Source organism: Bufo bufo, chromosome 3 (genome assembly GCF_905171765.1).
Source record: "Bufo bufo chromosome 3, aBufBuf1.1, whole genome shotgun sequence".
In the NCBI taxonomy this organism is placed as follows: Eukaryota; Metazoa; Chordata; class Amphibia; order Anura; family Bufonidae; genus Bufo; species Bufo bufo.
The window spans coordinates 706,373,419-706,397,190 of NC_053391.1; the positions used below are offsets into that span (position 1 = coordinate 706,373,419).

At 47.2% G+C, this 23,772-nt stretch overlaps 1 protein-coding gene across 1 annotated transcript in view; it reads left to right on the forward strand.

Annotated features, from left to right (window-relative positions):
- LOC120996662 (tyrosinase-like) overlaps window positions 1-22,608 on the forward strand; it is a 103,068-nt gene extending 80,460 nt beyond the window's left edge. The window contains exons 4-6 of the mRNA XM_040426770.1: window positions 14,892-15,102; window positions 18,370-18,475; window positions 22,290-22,608. Coding sequence (XP_040282704.1) covers window positions 14,892-15,102; window positions 18,370-18,475; window positions 22,290-22,470 — 498 coding nt within the window. The 3' untranslated portion in view covers window positions 22,471-22,608. The remainder of the gene's footprint in view (window positions 1-14,891; window positions 15,103-18,369; window positions 18,476-22,289) is intronic.
- The last annotated feature ends 1,164 nt before the right edge of the window (window positions 22,609-23,772 follow it).

Below are 23,772 nucleotides of genomic sequence, written 5' to 3' on the forward strand. Positions count from 1 at the left end.
AGTGAGACTATGGACTCTATACTGTAAGAGCAGTGAGACTATGGACTCTTTACTGTAAGAGCAGTGAGACTAAGGACTCTTTACGGTAAGAGCAGTGAGACTATAGACTCTTTACTGTAGGAGCAGTGAGACTATGGACTCTTTACTGTAAGAGCAGTGAGACTATGGACTCTTTACTGTAACAGCAGTGAGACTATGGACTCTTTACTGTAAGAGCAGTGAGACTATGCACTCTTTACTGTAAGAGCAATGAGACTATGGACTCTTTACTCTAAGAGCAGTGAGACTATAGAGTCTATACTGTAAGAGCAGTGAGACTATGGACTTTTTACTGTAAGAGCAGTGAGACTATGGACTCTTTACTGTAAGAGCAGTGAGACTATGGATTCTTTACTGTAAGAGCAGTTAGACTGTGGACTATTTACGGTAAGAGCAGTGAGACTATGGACTCTTTACGGTAAGAGCAGTGAGACTATGGACTCTTTACTGTAAGAGCAGTGAGACTATGGACTCTATACTGTAAGAGCAGTGAGACTATGGACTCTTTACTGTAAGAGCAGTGAGACTATGGACTCTATACTGTAAGAGCAGTGAGACTGTAGACTCTTTACTGTAAGAGCAGTGAGACTATGGATTCTTTACTGTAAGAGCAGTGAGACTATGGACTCTATACTGTAAGAGCAGTGAGACTATGGACTCTATACTGTAAGAGCAGTGAGACTATGGACTCTTTACTGTAAGAGCAGTGAGACTGTAGACTCTTTACTGTAAGAGCAGTGAGACTATGGACTCTTTACTGTAAGAGCAGTGAGACTATGGACTCTATACTGTAAGAGCAGTGAGACTATGGACTCTTTACTGTTAGAACAGTGAGACTATAGATGGATAATTTGGTTAGACTTTGCGCACAAATCTCTGGTGCACTGAAATGTGCACTTCAGTATTAAAGTGCGCCCAGCACAACCAATTCCGTAGCTATTATTCAGTTCTTTCTGTATAAAGGATGAAGTACTTCTTTAGCCCAGGAAGAGTCAGACACAATGCTGGTTCAAGCTGGAGTCCATGTAAAAAGCCCCCCAATCGACTCCAGACTTCTTTATTAAGGCAATAGAACGACGCCCAGTGGGAGACGGCTTTACACCTTCAGCCAGTCAGCCGAGAAAGTGTAGGTACATATCAAAGGACAGGGGAGGGCGCCAACATGGCCGGACAGTGCAATGCACACACCTCATCCCTGTATAAGGAAGGATGAGTCATGTCCATTGCCTGATCAGCCAGGTGGCCGCCCATCCCCCATCACTGTCAGCATGGACCTCATTCAATACTGCTCAAAGTGACCAGTATCTAGTGAAGATCATTCTACTGGTTCTTATAGATTCCACCATGACTGGAACCCGTGCACATTATGGTTTTACTGTCTGGAGATGATTAGGTTACTTACAGTGTCTGACCTGATTATCTCCCAGGCAGAGGGGAGACATTGTGTGGGACTGTCCCGGATTATGTGATTATTTCCATTGGTCTATGTGTTTGTAACGCAGTTCTCAATCAGGTCCACGGGGGAGGGCCCCTTCCATGGAGACTGGTATATAAGGCCAAGGGTGGCCCCAATAAATGTTGTTCTTCTTACCCTCAACTCGCAGCCTTGTCTGGTGTTGTAGGGAACAGCTATATCACTACTAGCTCTTGTAAGAGCTGCACAGCTACTGGGAATCGCAACTCGGCTTGGAAGTCTCTGGAGCAGCTCTACAGCGCCACGCTGACCAGGGGAGAGGGACGTCGCCAACGGTTGATACCGTTACATTTGGTAGCAAGCAGTGGGATGGTCCTTCTACCCCAGGAGGCGTGCAGGTTGAATAGAAAGCCGATATGAGCAGCTAAAAAGGACGACCCTCAAGGATCTACTGGAAAGCCGTGGAGGGAGTGCCAGCAACCGACCTAAGAGGGAGCTGATTGCGAAGTTACAGCAGCTGGATCAGAATTCTGCCATGGCTGAGACCCCCACCCCAACTGGAGATGAAACTGTTTGCATAGTGAGGGAGCGGCTGCCGATCTATGGGCCAAACCCCTCTGAGGAACGGATTGCACAGATTTTTGCCCAGGTAGCAGCGGAAGCTCGAGAACAGATGGAATACGATCTGCAACAAATTATTGCCCAGCGACCTCCAGAGCCACCCCCAGTCACCCTTACTCCGGCCATCACAGAAAAGCGGAAGGTACCGTTTGCTGCATTTAAACAGTTCCGGGAGGCAGAGGGGGAGATCGACAGCTATTTGGCGGACTTTGAAAGGCAGTGTGTACTTCACCAGGTACCCCCAGAGAAATGGGTTACCATTCTATCCGGCCAGCTATCCGGGAGAGCAGCGGAAGCCTTCTGGGCCATCCCAGAGGACGAGGTAAAACACCACCTTGTCAAAGACACCTTACTTAAACGGTATGCCCTAACTCCTAAGGGCATACCGGCGGAAATTCAGAGATACCAAAAAACGGGGATGTAACACCCACATGGAATGGGCTAACAAATTGCATAGCACCGCTACCCATTGGATTAATGGATGCCAAGCCGTATCTGCCGAGGAGGTGCTACAACTTTTTCTCTTGGAGCATTTCTTTGATAATCTACAGCCGGACGTAAGCAACTGGGTAAGAGACCAACGTCCCCACACCCTCACAGGAGTGGCCCGCCTGGCCGATGTGTATGCGGATTCCAGGCGACTGGACCCAGCGTTATCCCGACCAAATCCTCGAGCCGATGCCCGGGTCCCCATTGTATCCAGAGTCTCTCCACGACCAGGGTTTAGGGCCCCTGTTCCGCCCTGTCCCCCCTCGTTTTGCTGGTCCTTCCAGGAATAGTTCAGAGTATTCCAAGGTGAAATGTCACCGATGCCACGAACCAGGAGACCTAGTGGCCAATTGCCCTTTTGGCCCCCCGATCTTCCTGGAACAATTCAACCCCTGCTGCATCCCGTACCCCGGTTATCCACTGTGTGGACACGGACACTGACCCTGAGGAATATCTGGGGGTATTGTACGAGGTCAATCCCATTCAGGCTGATTCCGGGGATAATAGACAGCAGCACCGACAAGAGGTCCAACTCGACGGACAGGTCCCCCAAGGATTACAGGACACTGGGGCTACCATTACACTGGTACAGGGGCACTTGGTTCCAGCCCATGAGTGTACGGGCAAACCCGTAGCTGTTCGAGTGGCTGGAGGAGCCGTATTTCGCCTGCCTGCTGCTCGCGTTCACCTAGACTGGGGAGCTGGATCCAGTGTAGTAAAAGTTAGCATAATGGATACCTTACCTGCAGAAGTCCTTCTGGGCAACGATTTGGGCCCCCTCACTTCTGCCTACGTTCCAACCTCTACAGCAGCTGCCCACCCCGTGACGACCAGGGCTAAAGCTAGAACGGAACAGATCAGTTCACCAGCTCCAGGGACCCAGGTAAGACACCCCCTGACTGTGACTAATCCCCAGACCTTGATCACTTGGGACCACCCTGAGGAGTTTGGAAGGGAGACTAGAGCGGATCTGTCTCTCCAAAAATATAGGGAAAAGGCAGGAACAGGAGCTGGGGGTTGGACAACAAAGTTTTTATGTGGGACGCTAATAAGTTATACCGGGTCACTGAACAGGCAGGACAGAACCCACTACCAAAAGCGCCAGTTAGTAGTCCCCAGCAAGTATTGAAGGGAAATCCTTAGGATCGGGCACGACATTCCCTTGGCCGGGCACTTAGGAGTAACCCGTACATTACACCGGGTAACCCAGACCTTCTTTTGACCTGGGGTAGACACAGATGTACGGACTTACTGCTGAACCTGCAATGTGTGCCAGCGAGTGGGGAAACGGGGGGAATCACCCCAAGGCTCACTTGGTACCCCTGCCAATTATTGAATAACCCTTCAGCAGGATAGCCATTGACCTTGTGGGACCCCTCGCCAACCCTAGTCCATCCGGTAAGAAGTACATACTTACCGTGGTGGACTATGCTACTCGCTATCCAGAGGCAGTGGCTCTGTCAAACATACAGGCAGACACTTTAGCTACCGCTATGGTGCAGAATTTTTACCAAATCTGGTATCCCAAGGAAATCCTCTCGGACAGAGGCACACAATTTACTGCAGAACTGACACAGCAGCTGTGGAAGGTCTGCCGTATTAAATCGCTACTTAGTTCACCCTACCATCCCCAGACTAACGGCCTCTGTGAGCGCTTCAATGGAACCTTGAAGCAAATGCTCACGACTTTCACCAGCGAATACAGAGACTGGGAGCGATTCCTACCGCACCTCCTATTTGCCTATAGGGAGGTACCGCAGGAATCAACTGGGTTCTCCCCCTTCGAGCTTCTATATGGGAGAAAGGTGCGAGGGCCCCTTGATCTCATTAGGGAGCACTGGGAGGGGAAAATGGAGAATGAAGGGACCCCAATCTTATCATACGTACTGGAGCTTCGGGACCGCATGGAGCAGCTGGCACGGGCAGTCAGACAACCTCCAGGCAGCCCAAGGGCGACAGAAGGTGTGGCATGATAGGGGTGCCCGACAACGCAATTTCTTTATAGGACAAAAGGTCTTAGTATTGAAGCCCGTTAAGCAGGATAAACTGCTGGCCTCCTGGCAGGGACCCTATAAGGTGATAGAGAAGCTGTGCGATACAACTTATGTCATCGCCAGTATTAAGGATGAGAGGCTAAAAAGAGTATTATATTAATGTTAAAAGAATACTTAGAGAGACCGGAGAATGTGTCGGCGGTATGTAGCCCTGCTACCGAGGACCCTGACAACCTACCCTTACCTGACCTCCCGCCGATCTCCTTAGCCAGGTTCAGTTAGGGGACAAACTCACTCCCACTGAGAGGGAACAGTTGCACAACCTACTACAGGCTAAGAGCCGTACTTTTTCCCAAGAGCCTGGGTACACCACTCTCACGACTCAGAGTAGAAACCCTGGGACAAGCCCCACTCCGAAAGCCCCCTTTCCGCATCCTGAAGCAGTCAGAGAGGGGATGCGAAAGGAGATTTATGAGATGCTGAGGTTAGGGGTAATTGAACCCTCAGACATCCCCTGGCCATCTCCGGTAGTATTAGTGCCCAAGACAGATGGTACCACCAGATTCTGTGTGGGCTACCGCAAGTTAAATGACAGGACGGTGACTGATGCTGAATCAGATTCTGACCGCTGGCCTGACTCTAAAACCAGGCAAATGCCAGTTTGGGATGGGTGAGGTCCAGTACCTGGGACACCGGGTGGGGTGTGGGAAACGGCAACCTGAGCCTGCTAAGATTGAGGCTGTCGCTAACTGGCCCACACCTCGCACTAAGACCAAAGTACTGTCCTTCTTGCGTACAACTGGGTATTACAGACGCTTCATACCAGACTATAGCGCCATTGCCAAACCCCTGACTGACCTGACCAAGAAAAATTTACCCGACAGGTCCTGTGGTCTCCGAACTGTGAAACTGCGTTCCAAGCACTGTGACACCCTCAACAGACATCTTGGAGGGCAAGGACGTCAATTTGGCCGCCATCCTCATTGCCACCCACGACCCGGTTGAGAATAGGACCATCACCTGCGAAAATGTGTCGATAGTTCCCAGGTCCAGGGACGCCCGATTGAACAGGAAACTTTCTATCCCAGGGTTCGTCCTGGCCTTCAGCCTGTTCAGGGACATAATCTGCTCCGCCTTCCCGAAAGGCGCGCGGAGCTAGATTTGTACCTGTACAGGGTCACGGATCTGGTGCACAAGTATGGAGGGTACACATTTCATGACTACCATCGCTCCTTCTCAGCCAAGCCGCGGTGGCCCTCGCCCAGTTCCAACCGGTCACCAGTTGGGCATCCCTGGACAGGGAGCTGTTTTGCCGACATTCGCCGGCCTCACGGCCCCCGCTTGCTCATCATGCCAATCCATTCTGCATGCCTTAGATTGGCGTCCAAATCCCAGCCTTACATCGTCCCGCCCTAGGACTGTGGCAGGCATCTCGGGGTCCCAGCCAGACACACCTCGGGCACGGACAAGCTGGGTCGCCCCATAGTTTTCCTAGAAAATAGTCAGGTATGCAATAACTACAACTTTGCAACCTGCAATTACAATCAGTGCAGAGCGCTCCACGTCTGCTCCACTTGTTTCAGGGCCCAACCCCTATCAGTTTGCCCAAACAGATCGGCCAGAACCAAGTGACTAGGCGTGGTCAACGTGGACCTGCTAGCCGCACTTCTCCGCGACCATCACAACCCCCACCAGGTTCACTTCCTCATCAAGGGTTTCAAGGAAGGGTTTCATACTGGTCTTGTGGCCCTTCCTCAGTCATCTTGGGAAGGCCCCAACCTCAGGTCCGCCATTTCCGATGCCGCTTCGGTGGGTCCTCTGGTCCAGGCGGAACTGGAGAGGGGTTTTCTCATCGACCCTTTCTCTAGCATTCCTTTTGATCACGGGAGGATAAACCCTATCGGCATCGTCACCAAAAAATTTACCAAAAAAATAAAAATAAAATAAAAATAAGTTTAATTCATGACCTCTCAGCTCCTCATGGTTCTCACATTCCCAGCCTCAACTCCCTAGTTCCGTCTGAGGAGTTCTCAATGAAATACTCCTCTCTCAGTGAAGCCATCGCTCTCATCCTCCTTCGCTCAGCGAGTACCTCAGATCCTCCCCCCTCCTAGAAAACTACCCAATTGTAGCGGCCGCTCAAGTTGGGGCAGGAAGTGGGCAAACTCCCCGGTGACATTCATCACGGACAATCAGTCGGTAGTGGACATCATTACCAAAGGCAGGTCCAAATCCCGTCACTAGTGTTGAGCGTGAATATTCGAATTTCGAATTTTTTTCTCGAATATCGCAATTTCGAGATTTCGCAAATATTTAGAATATAGTTCCATATATTCGCGAAATCGAATATTCGTATATATTTTTATTTATTATATATTTTTTTTCATCTGAAAATATATGATTCCTCCTTGCTTCTTGCTTGTGGGTCAATGAGCCATTGGCCCACAAGCAACTGAATTGAAGCTGGAAGGAATCACGTTTTCAGATGGACCGGAATATTCGAAATAAAGAATATATTGCTGTATATTCAATTTTAGAATATCCGTCCTATTCTAATTGAAACCAATAATCTCGGTTATAATATTCGAGTTCACGAATATTACAACAAAAAAATCGTAATGGTTTAATCCGTGTGCCCGAGCGCATGACAAAATCGTTATTTAATCAACTTCAGCATACAACAAACACCCCGACAAGCGTCCCCGTCACCATGGGAACGCCTGTGGGTTAGAAAATACTATCAGATTTGAGTTTTCCCTGAGATCGTAAAACCTCAGATCCGATGGTATATTCTAACCCACAGGCGTTCCCATGGTGACGGGGACGCTTGTCGGGGAGCAGTATGCCAAAGTGGAATATTATTGCTTTAACTTCGTATTTTACGAAATTTCTTAATATTGCTCTAACTTCGTCTTTTAGAATATTCGTAATATTCTAAAAGACGGAGTTAGAGCAATATTACGAATATTCTAAAAGACGGAGTTAGAGCAATATTAAGAAATTTTGTAAAATACACATATTAGCCTAGCCATAGTCATAGGAACGTTGCCTTATACAGGAAAAAAAATAAAAAAATCGTACGATTAATTTAATCGTACGAATAAATTATAGCACTATATTAGCTGAATTACAATCTATTCTATATGTGTATTTTACGAAATTTCTTAATATTGCTCTAACTTCGTCTTTTTGAATATTCATAATATTGCTCTAACTCCGTCTTTTAGAATATTACGAATATTCTAAAAGACGAAGTTAGAGCAATATTTAGAAATTTCGTAAAATACACATATTAGCCTAGCCATAGTCATAGGAACGTTGCCTTATACAGGAAAAAAAAAATCCCCAAAAAAATCGTACGATTAATTTAATCGCATATTATTCGTGAAAAATAAAATAATTAAGAATATTCTATTTCGACGAAAATAATACGAATATTCATTTGAATATTTGCGAAATATCGTGAAATCGAATATGGCACCTCCCGCTCATCACTACCCGTCACATCATGCCTTTTGTCCGCAAATTAGTTTGGTTCTCCCTGCAGCACAATTTTCAATTTTCATGCTGACACATTCAGGGTGTCCAGAACTCCGTGGCTGACGCGCTGTCACGCTTCCATTTCCTCCGTTCTTCACATCATGCCAGAGGCGGATCCAGCAGGATTGTCCCCTCCAGAGTTCAACACCCTACGCACGGACTAGCACAAATCAATTCATACGCCAAATCCCATAAAAAATAAATAAATAAATCACTATCAGCCACACAGCTGTTTGATGGCTTTTCTAGCTTATTGTCACCATCACCTCAAGCTTGGCTACAACTCCTTCCGATTGTACATGGCTGGGGTGTAATACTACTTCACTCTCAAACATCCAGGTAGTAAGGCCATATTTGCGTTCCCCGCCATCAGGGCAGTCCCTAGGGGGATTCAAAAAAGCAGCGTGCCATGCACTCTCACCAGGCAACCAGTCTTAGGGAATCTGTTTAGGAAGCTTCCAATTCCCTAGACAACAACCCTTTCGGGCTCCATCCCAGCACCGTCATAAAAGCGGCCATGCATTTAGGTTTCCATGGGTTTTTGCGGCCAGGGGAAATCACAGGTTTCTCCCCAAAATCCAAGGGTCTGACCAAGAGCCAGTTAGCTTGGAGTCACGACCATTTCATCCTGCTACTACCTTCCACCAAAACGTCGCAATCAGGGCTCCCAGTCCAAGTCAAGTATTTCAGGTCCTTCAACAAATGGTGCCCAGTTCAGGTTTTCAACCAATTAATAAGCTCCTTGGGTCATTCCTCCCCAGACAGCCTGCTGCTGCTCTTCAAATCCAAGCCCCTCACGACCGCGCAAATCATTTCCCACAATCACCTTCTAGTCGTCGGCCTAGGTTTCGATCCCAAAACCATTTCAGGTCACTCGTTTCGGATCGGGGCGGGTTCCGCAGCCTCCAAGCACAACGTTCCCAGTCATATCATCCGCAAGATGGGACGTCGGGAGTCAACTTGCTTCACCAGGTACATTCCCAATCCGCATCAGGAAATATCAGATGTTTTCCGCAACTGGCATTGTAAACCATGTACCCTATAATTAAATGCTAAATCTACCTTTTGCCTTGCTTTCTGGCCCCTTATAGGCTACCCACGTTTCACGGCTATGGGCAAAATCCAGGCATACTATGTTTAATGGTATGTCTAGGTTCCTGGGCTCACCACGCTAGCACCAGTATCTGTAGCCACAACCATAATGTGTATAAAGACCCACATACAGGACGTACAATGTTTCCCCCCAGACTGGGAGATAATCAGGTTAGACACTGTAGTAACCTAATCATCTCCAGACAGTAAAACTACATTGTGTATAAAGACCCCCATACAGGACGTACAATGTCTCACCCCTGCCTGGGAGATAATCAGGTTAGACACTGTAGTAACCTAATCATCTCCAGACAGTAAAACCACATTGTGTATAAAGACCCCCATACAGGACGTACAATGTCTCCCCCCTGCCTGGGAGATAATCAGGTTAGACACTGTAGTAACCTAATCATCTCCAGGCAGTAAAACCACACTGTATATAAAGACCCCCATACAGGACGCACAATGTCTCCCCCTGACTGGGAGATAATCAGGTTAGACACTGTAGGTAATCTAATCATCTCCAGACAGTAAAACTACATTGTGTATAAAGACCCCCATACAGGACGTACAATGTCTCCCCCCTGACTGGGAGATAATCAGGTTAGACACTGTAGTAACCTAATCATCTCCAGACACTAAAACCACACTGTGTATAAAGACTCCCATACAGGACGTACAATGTCTCCCCCCTGCCTGGGAGATAATCAGGTTAGACACTGTAGTAACCTAATCATCTCCAGACACTAAAACCACATTGTGTATAAAGACCCCCATACAGGACGTACAATGTCTCCCCACTGACTGGGAGATAATCAGGTTAGACACTGTAGTAACCTAATCATCTCCAGACACTAAAACCACATTGTGTATAAAGACCCCCATACAGGACGTACAATGTCTCCCCCTGACTGGGAGATAATCAGGTTAGACACTGTAGTAACCTAATCATCTCCAGACAGTAAAACCACACTGTATATAAAGACCCCCATACAGGACGCACAATGTCTCCCCCCTGACTGGGAGATAATCAGGTTAGACACTGTAGTAACCTAATCATCTCCAGACAGTAAAACTACATTGTGTATAAAGACCCCCATACAGGACGTACAATGTCTCCCCCTGACTGGGAGATAATCAGGTTAGACACTGTAGTAACCTAATCATCTCCAGACAGTAAAACCACATTGTGTATAAAGACCCCCATACAGGACGTACAATGTCTCCCCCTGACTGGGAGATAATCAGGTTAGACACTGTAGTAACCTAATCATCTCCAGACACTAAAAGCACACTGTGTATAAAGACTCCCATACAGGACGTACAATGTCTCCCCCCTGCCTGGGAGATAATCAGGTTAGACACTGTAGTAACCTAATCATCTCCAGACAGTAAAACTACATTGTGTATAAAGACCCCCATACAGGACGTACAATGTCTCCCCCTGACTGGGAGATAATCAGGTTAGACACTGTAGTAACCTAATCATCTCCAGACACTAAAACCACACTGTGTATAAAGACTCCCATACAGGACGTACAATGTCTCCCCCCTGCCTGGGAGATAATCAGGTTAGACACTGTAGTAACCTAATCATCTCCAGACAGTAAAACCACATTGTGTATAAAGACCCCCATACAGGACGTACAATGTCTCCCCCTGACTGGGAGATAATCAGGTTAGACACTGTAGTAACCTAATCATCTCCAGACACTAAAACCACACTGTGTATAAAGACTCCCATACAGGACGTACAATGTCTCCCCCCTGCCTGGGAGATAATCAGGTTAGACACTGTAGTAACCTAATCATCTCCAGACAGTAAAACCACATTGTGTATAAAGACCCCCATACAGGACGTACAATGTCTCCCCCCTGCCTGGGAGATAATCAGGTTAGACACTGTAGTAACCTAATCATCTCCAGGCAGTAAAACCACACTGTATATAAAGACCCCCATACAGGACGCACAATGTCTCCCCCTGACTGGGAGATAATCAGGTTAGACACTGTAGTAACCTAATCATCTCCAGACACTAAAACCACATTGTGTATAAAGACCCCCATACAGGACGTACAATGTCTCCCCCTGACTGGGAGATAATCAGGTTAGACACTGTAGGTAAACTAATCATCTCCAGACAGTAAAATCACATTGTGTATAAAGACCCCCATACAGGACGTACAATGTCTCCCCCCTGACTGGGAGATAATCAGGTTAGACACTGTAGTAACCTAATCATCTCCAGACAGTAAAACCACATTGTGTATAAAGACCCCCATACAGGACGTACAATGTCTCCCCACTGACTGGGAGATAATCAGGTTAGACACTGTAGGTAAACTAATCATCTCCAGACAGTAAAACCACATTGTGTATAAAGACCCCCATACAGGACGTACAATGTCTGGGGCAGGGCTAGGTGGATGGCCCTGGGAAACCCTGCTAACAGAGTCATCAAAAAGCAGAAGAGACTGCTACATGACTTGGGGCTCAGACTGCTTGGCTGATTTGCAAGGGGGTGAGGTGAAAGACTGATGGACATCGGCTGCAGGTGCCAACTGCGGTCTTTCAGCAGGAGACTGGGTGGGAGACAATGCGAAGGAACTGGATCCACTGTCAGCCACCCAATCTACTATCTCCTGTACTTGTTCAGGCCTCACCATTCGTAGAGCCGCATTAGGCCCGACCAAATACCGCTGCAGGTTCTGTCACCTACTCGCACCTGAGGAAGGGGTTTCACTTGTGCGTGTAGCTGGCACAGATCGACCACGTCCTCTCCCTGCAACAGGAGCTCCACCAGCAGCACCACGACCGGGGCCACGTCCCTTATTTGACGCTCTCCTCATATTTCTCAAATTTAGGATCTTTTTGTATCTCACACTGGCAGATGCAGCAAAGGCTGCAAATTTAGTTTTTTGCCCAAAACGGGTGTTTTTTTAATAACAGAATAGAACACCAGTATCTAACGCGTGTATCTCACACTGACGGATGCAGCAAAGGCTGCAATATTAAGTAGTTTGCCCAAAATGGGTGTTTTTTTACTAACAGAATATGACAGCAGTATATAACGCTTGAATTTCACACGTGCAGATGCAGCAAGGGCTGTAAAATTTTGTATTTTGCCCAAAAAGGGTGTTTTTTAAAACCCAGAAAATTATTGCAGTATTTCAAGCTTAAATTTTACACTGACTAATCCTGCAAAGGCACCAGATGTTGTATATTGCCAAAAAAGGGTGTTTTTTTTAAAACTCAGATTATTAGTTCAGTATTTCAAGCTTCTATTTCTATTTGACTATTTGCTAGTGCACTGAACTTTCATATAATGGCCGCCGCCGCCCACCTAACTAACAGACGGATAAAAGTTATTTTTCTCTGTCACTGGGCTCAGGGCAGGGTAAAAAGATTGTGCACTGCACCCACACAACTAAGTCTATGTAGATCGCTGAGTTCAATTGGAGTTAAGATTAAAGATTCTCTACTATTCTCTCCCTCACAGCAGCCGCATCGGTGCCGCCGATCAAAGGCAAGTGCCGCGGGCCCGCTGCGCCTGCGCCACAGTGTGTTTAGTTCACTACTAGTACTGGCTAAAATAAATGGAGGGGCGGGGCCTTCCCTGCTCTCCGGGTCCCCCTGCGCTGCGGGCCCCATAGCAACGGCATGGTCTGCCTATATTGGCGGTACGCCACTGGTGTTGAATAAAGTATCATAAAATGGCGGTATGCATAAGATGGTGGTTCAACTGTTCAATCTTGTCATTTAACATAAAATGGTGGATATATTTCTCTCTTCAGTATCTGTACTCTCACTAAGTTATTTAAGCACTTTATGATCTCTCTGAGAGGTATATCTGAGGTTAACGAATAGTTCACTTGCAGTATGCAGTTAGCAGTGACTATTTGCAGATTGGTTGAGTATGATCTGGTATCGTATGCAATTTGGATTGCAATATGGAATCGGAATGCTTGCAATTGTATGCTTGCAATTTGTAACTTGCAATTTATATTTGCAATTGTATGGTTGCAATTGGTGAAACTGTAAGAAAACACACATATAACTGGTTCAGTATACAGTTAAAATCACGATATTAACAATAGGAACATTATATAACTGTTTTAAATACCTATTTTGGCCTCTTGTTCCCATAAAACTCAGCTCTCAGTGGTGTAAATGTCTCTTCAGCTTCTCTCTCTGTTGCAATAATCATTCCAGCAGCTCCTGCTAGGGGAATTCCCAGACAGGCTGTGTGTGAGGCTGGCTGTGATTGGTCTAGACTTCTGCCCAGCAACAACAGTTTAACTCTATGCTTTCTGTTGTGTCTGCTGTGTCATTGAGCTTACCTTACATTATATAAGGGTCTCACAGGTTCAACATAACCCTGTTCAAGGGAGTATAGTAGAATGTGGTCAAATTGAGTAGAATTCACAGGAGCACCACTTTTTCGAAAACATAACTTTTAATGTTTCAATAATAAAAGCCAATAAACCCTTATTACACAACAAAATATATATAATTCAAAAATAATTAAAAAACCTATATATGGAAATTATATTCCAATGGCCTATATTTGCAGGAAGGCCGACATATGTTTCATAGGCTTGGGGGCAATATCCCTGATTCTGGCCCTATTATTGTCGCCCTACCTGCAAACGGAATAGCCGCCCCGATAGGGACGATCCCGTGTCTCTTGCCTCCTGATAACCCTAGGATGACCCTTGCACTGGGAAATATTCCAGCAAAGTGGAATAGTGGCCCTGTAATTGGACCTAGACTAATATAAGTACCAAAAAATAAAAAAAACATATATAATGCCCCAGATGGGGTAACAGGAAACCACCCAATAACATACAGTGAAAAGGATCGTTATACAACAAATATCAGAGTCAGGTGTCTAGGAGACACTCATGACTGTCCCTTACATTATATAACGAATCTTAAAGGCATATTATCTTTTTCTGCTTCTGTGAACACAAAATATAACAGCCATATGACATCCAAACATGAAGTCACAGTAAATAACTCTGCTTTTGTCTTTAACACATAAACATAGGAACTGTATTATAAGGCTATTGGCAGGTCTAGCTGGATACACATATAAGCTGTACTAGCAACCTAGGACAGGTCTTAGCTGGCCAGCTACAGCATCCCCTGGTCCTACCCTCCGCATTTCTGCATCTATGCTATTGTGTCTTATAGGTTTTGCACTTGGTGTTTGCTATTTTTCATTGGGTCATTATTTTGTTAGGATTAAAAAAGTATTAGAAGTAAATTTTAATTGAGGTCACCCTCCATTTTCAGTTCTTCTTATTGTCAATGGGGATAAAATGTAAATGAACAGAACGGAACGCTTCAAAATGTATTCCACTCCGTTTAATTGCATTCCCATACCGGAGAGCAGCATGTTGTAGTTTGCTTTCTGTCCTGGGATGTGGAGCAAGATGGATCTGGCATGAGCCCCAATGCAAGTCAATTCTCTGACACAATCTGACACAATAGAAAACGGATCCGTCCTACATTGACTTTCAATGGAGTTCATGACTGATCCGTCTTGGCTATGTTATAGATAATACAACCGGATCCGTTCATAACGGATCCAGTAAAAACGCTAGTGTGAAAGAATCCTTAGTCACAGACGTAACCAGGGAGGAAGCAATGGCCAGGGTAGGACACGGCTGAGGATAAAACATCTCCTCTTTTTCAGATGATTTGTGCAGATTTTGATTATCCTACCACATACTGCTTAATGTCCGATAACATTTGTGAACGACCAAAGATAAGACGGCAACCCGGAGCAGTGTTGGGTAGTGTCAAAGCAACCGGAGAGGATGTGGAGAACTGTCTGAGTCAACCATATGTGGACACCCCCCCGTACAACATGGATTCAGTTGGAAGTGCTCGAAACTGCATAGAAGGTAAGAAGACCCCTCATCAGTAGAGTAAGGTCAAGTCCGAATAAGATCAACCCCTTACCTCAGTAAGCATGGGTCACAATGGTGGAAATAGGAAGGTTGGGGGGGATGGGACAGAGCTGGTTCAGCAATCAAATGGTTAAAGGGGTTTTAGAGCCAAATAAAAAAAAGTTAGCATTGGACTCAGAAGGATGAAAAAATAGAAAAGATGGACAATCCCTTTCAGCGAGCCAACAGCAAAACGGACACTGCTGGTCAGGCTCGCCTAAAGACAAGAACCAGCTAACCAGAACCTAATGTTATATACAGAGGACGGACAGTGACCAGAGGACCTGATGTTATATACGGAGGACGGACAGTGACCCGAGGACCTGATGTTATATACAGAGGACGGACAGTGACCCGAGGACCTGATGTTATATACAGAGGACGGACAGTGACCGGAGGACCTGATGTTATATACAGAGGACGGACAGTGACCGGAGGACCTGATGTTATATACAGAGGACGGACAGTGACCGGAGGACCTGATGTTATATACAGAGGATGGACAGTGACCGGAGGACCTGATGTTATATACAGAGGACGGACAGTGACCGGAGGACCTGATGTTATATACAGAGGACGGACAGTGACCGGAGGACCTGATGTTATATACAGAGGACGGACAGTGACCGGAGGACCTGATGTTATATACAGAGGACGGACAGTGACCGGAGGACCTGATGGTATATACAGAGGACGGACAGTGACCGGAGGACCTGATGTTATATACAGAGGACGGACAGTGACCGGAGGACCTGATGTTATATACAGAGGACGGACAGTGACCGGAGGACCTGATGTTATATACAGAGGACGGACAGTGACCGGAGGACCTGATTTTATATACAGAGGACGGACAGTGACCGGAGGACCTGATGTTATATACAGAGGACGTACAGTGACCGGAGGACCTGATGTTATATACAGAGGACGGACAGTGACCGGAGGACCTGATGTTATATACAGAGGACAGACAGTGACCGGAGGACCTGATGTTATATACAGAGGACGGACAGTGACCGGAGGACCTGATGTTATATACAGAGGACGGACAGTGACCGGAGGACCTGATGTTATATACAGAGGACGTACAGTGACTGGAGGACCTGATGTTATATACAGAGGACGGACAATAACTGGAGGACCTGATGTTATATACAGAGGACGGACAGTGACTGGAGGACCTGATGTTATATACAGAGGACGGACAGTGACCGGAGGACCTAATGTTATATACAGAGGACGGACAGTGACCGGAGGACGTGATGTTATATACAGAGGACGGACAGTGACTGGAGGACCTGATGTTATATACAGAGGACGGACAGTGACCGGAGGACCTGATGTTATATACAGAGGACGGACAGTGACCGGAGAACCTGATGTTATATACAGAGGACGGACAGTGACCGGAGGACCTGATGTTATATACAGAGGACGGACAGTGATCGGAGGACCTGATGTTATATACAGAGGACGGACAGTGACTGGAGGACCTGATGTTATATACAGAGGACGGACAGTGACCAGAGGACCTGATGTTATATACAGAGGACGGACAGTGACTGGAGGACCTGATGTTATATACAGAGGACGGACAGTGACCGGAGAACCTGATGTTATATACAGAGGACGGACAGTGACCGGAGGACCTGATGTTATATACAGAGGACGGACAGTGATCGGAGGACCTGATGTTATATACAGAGGACGGACAGTGACTGGAGGACCTGATGTTATATACAGAGGACGGACAGTGACCCGAGGACCTGATGTTATATACAGAGGACGGACAGTGACTGGAGGACCTGATGTTATATACAGAGGACGGACAGTGACTGGAGGACCTGATGTTATATACAGAGGACGGACAGTGACTGGAGGACCTGATGTTATATACAGAGGACGGACAGTGACTGGAGGACCTGATGTTATATACAGAGGACGGACAGTGACCCGAGGACCTGATGTTATATACAGAGGACGGACAGTGACCGGAGGACCTGATGTTATATACAGAGGACGGACAGTGACCCGAGGACCTGATGTTATATACAGAGGACGGACAGTGACCGGAGGACCTGATGTTATATACAGAGGACGGACAGTGACCGGAGGACCTGATGTTATATACAGAGGACGGACAGTGACCGGAGGACCTGATGTTATATACAGAGGACGGACAGTGACCGGAGGACCTGATGTTATATACAGAGGACGAACAGTGACCGGAGGACCTGATGTTATATACAGAGGACGGACAGTGACCCGAGGACCTGATGTTATATACAGAGGACGGACAGTGACCGGAGGACCTGATGTTATATACAGAGGACGGACAGTGACCGGAGGACCTGATGTTATATACAGAGGACGGACAGTGACCGGAGGACCTGATGTTATATACAGAGGACGGACAGTGACCGGAGGACCTGATGTTATATACAGAGGACGGACAGTGACTGGAGGACCTGATGTTATATACAGAGGACGGACAGTGACCAGAGGACCTGATGTTATATACAGAGGACGGACAGTGACCGGAGGACCTGATGTTATATACAGAGGACGGACAGTGACCGGAGGACTTGATGTTATATACAGAGTACGGACAGTGACCCGAGGACCTGATGTTATATACAGAGGACGGACAGTGACCGGAGGACCTGATGTTATATACAGAGGACGGACAGTGACCGGAGGACCTGATGTTATATACAGAGGACGGACAGTGACCGGAGGACGTGATGTTATATACAGAGGACGGACAGTGACTGGAGGACCTGATGTTATATACAGAGGACGGACAGTGACCGGAGGACCTGATGTTATATACAGAGTACGGACAGTGACCCGAGGACCTGATGTTATATACAGAGGACGGACAGTGACCGGAGGACCTGATGTTATATACAGAGGACGGACAGTGACCGGAGGACCTGATGTTATATACAGAGGACGGACAGTGACCGGAGGACCTGATGTTATATACAGAGGACGGACAGTGACCGGAGGACCTGATGTTATATACAGAGGACGGACAGTGACCGGAGGACCTGATTGAAATTTAGGGGGGTCGGAGCAGAGGGATAAGCGGTGATCTCCTCGTCTTTATGGTTCCTCCTATGCCACGAGGCCTCGGTGTCCATCTTCCTCTGTGCTGCTGTGATACGATATCACTTTTCCTAGAGGTCTCACTATTTTCCTCCTCTGATTCTCCATCAGTAAATATTGACGCTACGATGTCGAGGTTTTTTGGAGGAACAATGAATGAACACCCCATCGCCTCCAATGACCCGCTCTTTACCTTCCATCGGGGTTTAATCGACAAGTAAGTAAGAAGTCATTTCTCAGGGTCGGTGAGGGGCTGTAGCCGGGCGGCCCCCCGGGAAGTCAGTGGCTGCCATATTGGAACCACAACACACTCTAAGGTCAATTTTGTGCAAAGTCTTTTTTGCATATTTTTGTAATGTGGGGAAAAGATATCGCCGCTGGCCCGATTCTAACCCAGGCCCCTCATGTTACAAGGCAGCCATCATACTGCAGAGGCCAGGCGCTGACAGCTGCTTCCAAACCCTGCGCCCCGGCTTTATTTTTATTCATATTTGTTTTTATTACATTTATTATTATTATTATTATTATTATTACTATTATATTTTATTATTATATTATTATTGTATTTTCTATTTTATATTTTTTTCATAATATTTTTTATATTATTATTTTTCCCTATCTATATGGGGTTTTTTAGGCGTACATCCGGATAGCCCTGATTTACCTGCACTCCTTGGTGTTTATTGCTACAGCTACGTGTGCCCATAGTAATATACCGCTGCGGCGCTGGCACACACGGATACAGGCGCACCATCCATAACACCACCTATTAACCAAAATTAGCCCCCCCAGGAGCGCCCCCTCACCATTAGGAGGACATCTAGATGATTCTCCAGGATCCATATGTCCGATCAGCCAGTAGAATGGCGGTGTGAATGTTTACACAAATACGGCACCTCGGCGAATAAAACTGCCACCTGATAAGATACAGCGTAACATTATTGATTTATATCCTTGGCTGCAGAATAGATGATACATAGTAACGGTATCCATGGAGAGTCACGTTATTAACCCCATAACCCATCCTTCACTGCCCATACACCAAAAAAAACAAAAAACAACAACATTATTTTAAAAGGAAGAAAGCATGGTGAGTGTTGTCCTGAAGAGGAGGGCGCTTAATGGCCCTGGAAATGCGCTGACCCGTCTGCTGGGCACACCCCCTGCACTGCCCGATCTTCTGGCCACACCCCCTGCACTGCCCGATCTTCTGGCCACACCCCCTGCACTGCCCGATCTTTTGGCCACACCCCCTGCACTGCCTGATCTGCTGGCCACACCCCCTGCACTGCCCAATCTGCTGGCCATGCCCCCTGCACTGCCCAATCTGCTGGCCACACCCCCTGCACTGCCCGATCTGCTGGGAACACCCCCTGCACTGCCCGATCTGTTGGCCACACCCCTTGCACTGCCTGCTCTGCTGGCCACGCCCCCCCCCCCCTCCCCTGCACTGCTTGCTCTGCTGGCTTAGCTTCTGCCCTGAGTCTCCCCCTACCACTGGATTCTTCAGCAGAGTTTAACCCCTTCTACCATCAGCAGCACAGACTCAGGTACTGAGCGGCTGCAGGGCTTCCTCTTCTCCAGGCAGTGAGCAGATAAATGTTGGGCACAGAGTCCTCCCTCCTCACCCTGAGGACACAGAGCTGACAGACCAGAGGAGTCCTCTCCTCTGTACTCCTCTGCTGGCTGTGAGGAAGTGACTGCAGAGCATTGCACAAGAACCGGTAGGGGGAGATCCTGTATCGCCATTGTACTGTACAGCTGGGACTTGTAGTCCCACACAGTAGTATCCCAGCAGTCAGACTGCAGACAGGGCAGCTAGTTTATTCACTCCCTTTGCAGAGCAGGGGGAGGGGGAAGAGTCTTTATTGACACCACAGAAATTGTTGCTACACCCAGGGGTGCACCCAGCCTTTCTGCTGCCTGAGGCGAAAACTGACACGGTGCCCGCCCCCCTTCCCAATGCCAATTTCCTAACCTAGCCCCTTTCCTTCAGCCCATGGCCCTTCTGCTGCCCCCCTCTTGTCCCTACCGGGTGCTCACCTGGCCTCATTGGTGGTGCGCCCCTGGCTACACGCCCCACAGTTCTGCAACTGCATGTAAACAAAGGGTCCAGAACTATGGAAACGTGTCTTATGTGTATATTGCTGACCATGGATGTAGGGCACCGTACACACAGACGTGACAGCTCTGTGAGATGTAGGGTGGTCAGTGGACGGCTTGTATAACACTGTAAATTGGGCGTGCCCTCAAAATAACAACAAAGCCATGAACCCCTTAGCGCTATATGAGGTGTATACTCTACGGCTCATTAGTGCTCCATGATGAGTATACTCATCATGGCATTAAACTGTCCCCCTGGTGACAGCGCTGAGATCCCGGGTGTTACACACAGCCAGGAATCTCAGCTAACCGGCCCAGGACCCATGAGGGCTGGCGATCGCTGTGATTGGCTAGTCTGTACAGCCAATCAGAGGATAGTAATGCCGTCTGAAAGCTTCAGTCTGTGCTGGACTGGCCAAGCATGTCTCCAGACCTAAACCCTATCGGGGCCTCCTCAAACAAAAGGTGGAGGAGCGCAAGGTCTCTAAGATCCACCGGCTCCGTGATGTCGTCACGGAGGATGGAAGAGGATTCCAGTGGAGCCTGCGAAGCTCCAGAGATCTCCATGCCCAAGAGATTTAAGGCAGTGCTGGAAAATAATGGCGGCCACACATAATACTAACACTTTTGGCACAATTTGGCCATTTTCAGGACCAAAGGGTTGATGTTTCGAGCTGACAACTCATTATATAGAGAGCAGATTCGTAGAGTCAGGTGAAGAGTCACGGAGAAGCTCCGAGCAGGGCCTCCTGGCTAAAACTGGAAAGACCCCAGCCAAGTTATAGGGAGGGGTGTAGGTGGTGTCTGTGTCAGAGGGACATGCCAGGATCCGAGGGGGAGGACCTTGTGCGCGCGGGGAGGGGAGAGCATAGACGGATGTTTACAACCTGGAGAAGGAGCTGAGATGCGAAGGCACGTGGTGAGTTTATATTCAGATGGGATATAGAGCGAAACTGAGAACTATGAAGGGAAGAAGAAGAATGGTCACAATGGGGTGGAGGACAGGTTCATGGATAAAGGACTGGTTATATTGACTGTGACACATATATTGTACTGGTGGCCAGGCTGGGTGTCCCACTGGATATGGTGGGCAGGTATATTAATGGCTAAAAACAATTGCTTTCCACAGACTCACTCACCCTGTAGGGTTCAAGACCATAACCCTGAGCATGCAGAGCCCTCCTCCCTGAACAATGACCTCAGCACGTGTCATAGAGCATGCTGAAGCATACTGGTGGCTTCTTACCCAATCACCCTGCTGGTATACTGCGTTCTCTCCTTGGGTCAGAGGAAGATGCTGTGCCTGCAGACAGAGTTTCCTTGTTTCGATGACCTCTCCTCAGGATTGGAACAGCCAATCAGCTGAGCACAGCCAATCAGCTCTACTGAGCACTGGCCGGATCCTGGCATCTCTCCAAGCACAGCGCCATACATTGTATAGTGGCAGTGCTTGGTATTGCAGCACAGCCCCAGTCACTTTAGGTCATGTGACCAGTGATGTCACTGGTCTAGGAACAGAGCACCCGGCCTCCTCTAACAGTTGGCGTTAGGGGGTCCTGGGTGTCGGACCCCCGCCAATCTGATATTAATGACTATTCTGAGGATAGGTCATCAATATACAAGAAATTACTGGATAATCCTATAACCCCAACTCTGAAGTTCTGATAAGACCCCACAGGGCGCGGTCACCGAGTCCTGTCCATTTATCCCAAGTGTAATGTTTGATCCATCATGAAGAGCGAGTCCAGCACCCAGCAGTCTCTGATAGTACGGCTCCTGCACTATACTGAAGCTGTGTTTCTCTCCTGTGCCCTTCTGGGTCCTTCCATGCACTGCAGTCTCTGACCCTGCGCAGACTTATTGCTTACGGTATGTATGGCTCCTCCGTCTTCTCATTATAACACGCCTCTTTCTCTCTCATTTACCAGATTATTTGAGAAATACATTTTGAAGTGGGGGCTCAACAAATCCAGTTATCCCGACAACCCCATTTACGGGCACGGACCATATGACTGCATCATGCCATTCTATCAGTGCACTCGAAACCGCGAAATGTTTGTTCCCAGTACCACACTTGGTTATCATTATTCAACTTATAATGGTTTTTGAGGCAGCGGAATGTGATTCTCATGAGACGAACAGGACTAATCAAGAATCGGACGTCCACGGCGTGAAGCCACCTTATTACCGATGATTCAGAGCAAATGACCAGAAAATGCACAACCAATCACCGATGATTCTGCACAATAAAGTGATCTCTGCAACCTCTGTGTGGTCTCATGATTACCGCCGGGGCCGCTTTTAGTGCTCGCTCTTGGAGGGGTTCGCTGGACTTTGTGTCTCAGTTAATCAGAATTCTGCATCGGTAAACCAACCCGTACCTCGGGAAATTATACAAACAATTACATCTGGGCCTAGTACTACTTGAACAAAACCTTTGAACTGAATTAATAGCCCAAAAAAATATAGTACGACTTATAAGTATAAAATATACAAAGTTTATTGATACAAAATAACAAAAATAATAACAAAAGTAATGGTGAAGATATTGGTTGGAAGTCCCAACAAAGAGAAACCAACTCATCGGAAACCCCTGTGTATCAAAGACCAACCAGGTAGGTCACCAGATGTCAAGCCCAGCATGGAGTACCATAGCCATGAATAACATATAAAGTGTCTATCCTCAGGGCAGTGTACGACCAACTGTGCAGGTCACATTACTAATATAAGGCATACATCACAGCCTAATAAGATACCCTAAGCACAGAAAAAGAAGCCCATAAGGGAAAACAGCAAAAGCAATATTAGAAAAAAGCTAATAATAATTACCCATTGTAGGCTATTAACCCTGTGCTACCTGTGCAGAACGCTACCTCGACGCGCCTTTGCCAAACGCACTGGCTTCGTCAGGAGGCCTCGTCAGGGGTTTCTTTGTTGGTGTCTCTCTTTGTTGGGACTCCCAACCAATGTCTTCACCATTACTTTTGTCAATAAACTTTGCATATTTTATACTTATTAGTCGTACTATATTTTTTTGGCCTATTGGTTCGGTTCAGTAAAGGTTGTGTTAAAATTCTCCATCGCCTGGCCCCCACGCCATGCACCACATCTATGATTAGATGCTTTAGACACTTTTTGTGCCTCTAGAGATGTGGGTATGTGGATAGGTGGAGGCATTAAATGTGCCACAATTATTAATGGTGAGCTCCATTGCTTTGGAGGAAAAAACTGATGCAACATAATTCAACCAAGAATGTCCAACGTCCTGAACGATGTGCCACATCCATGGCTGTGATTCATGTGGTCAATCTTCTGGCTGGCTGAATATTTGTCAAGACAATCTGCCCCAATGTGTGTAGTCATGAAAAAAATAGTAAACTTCCAATGAGGATCAAAGGACACAAGCCTTTA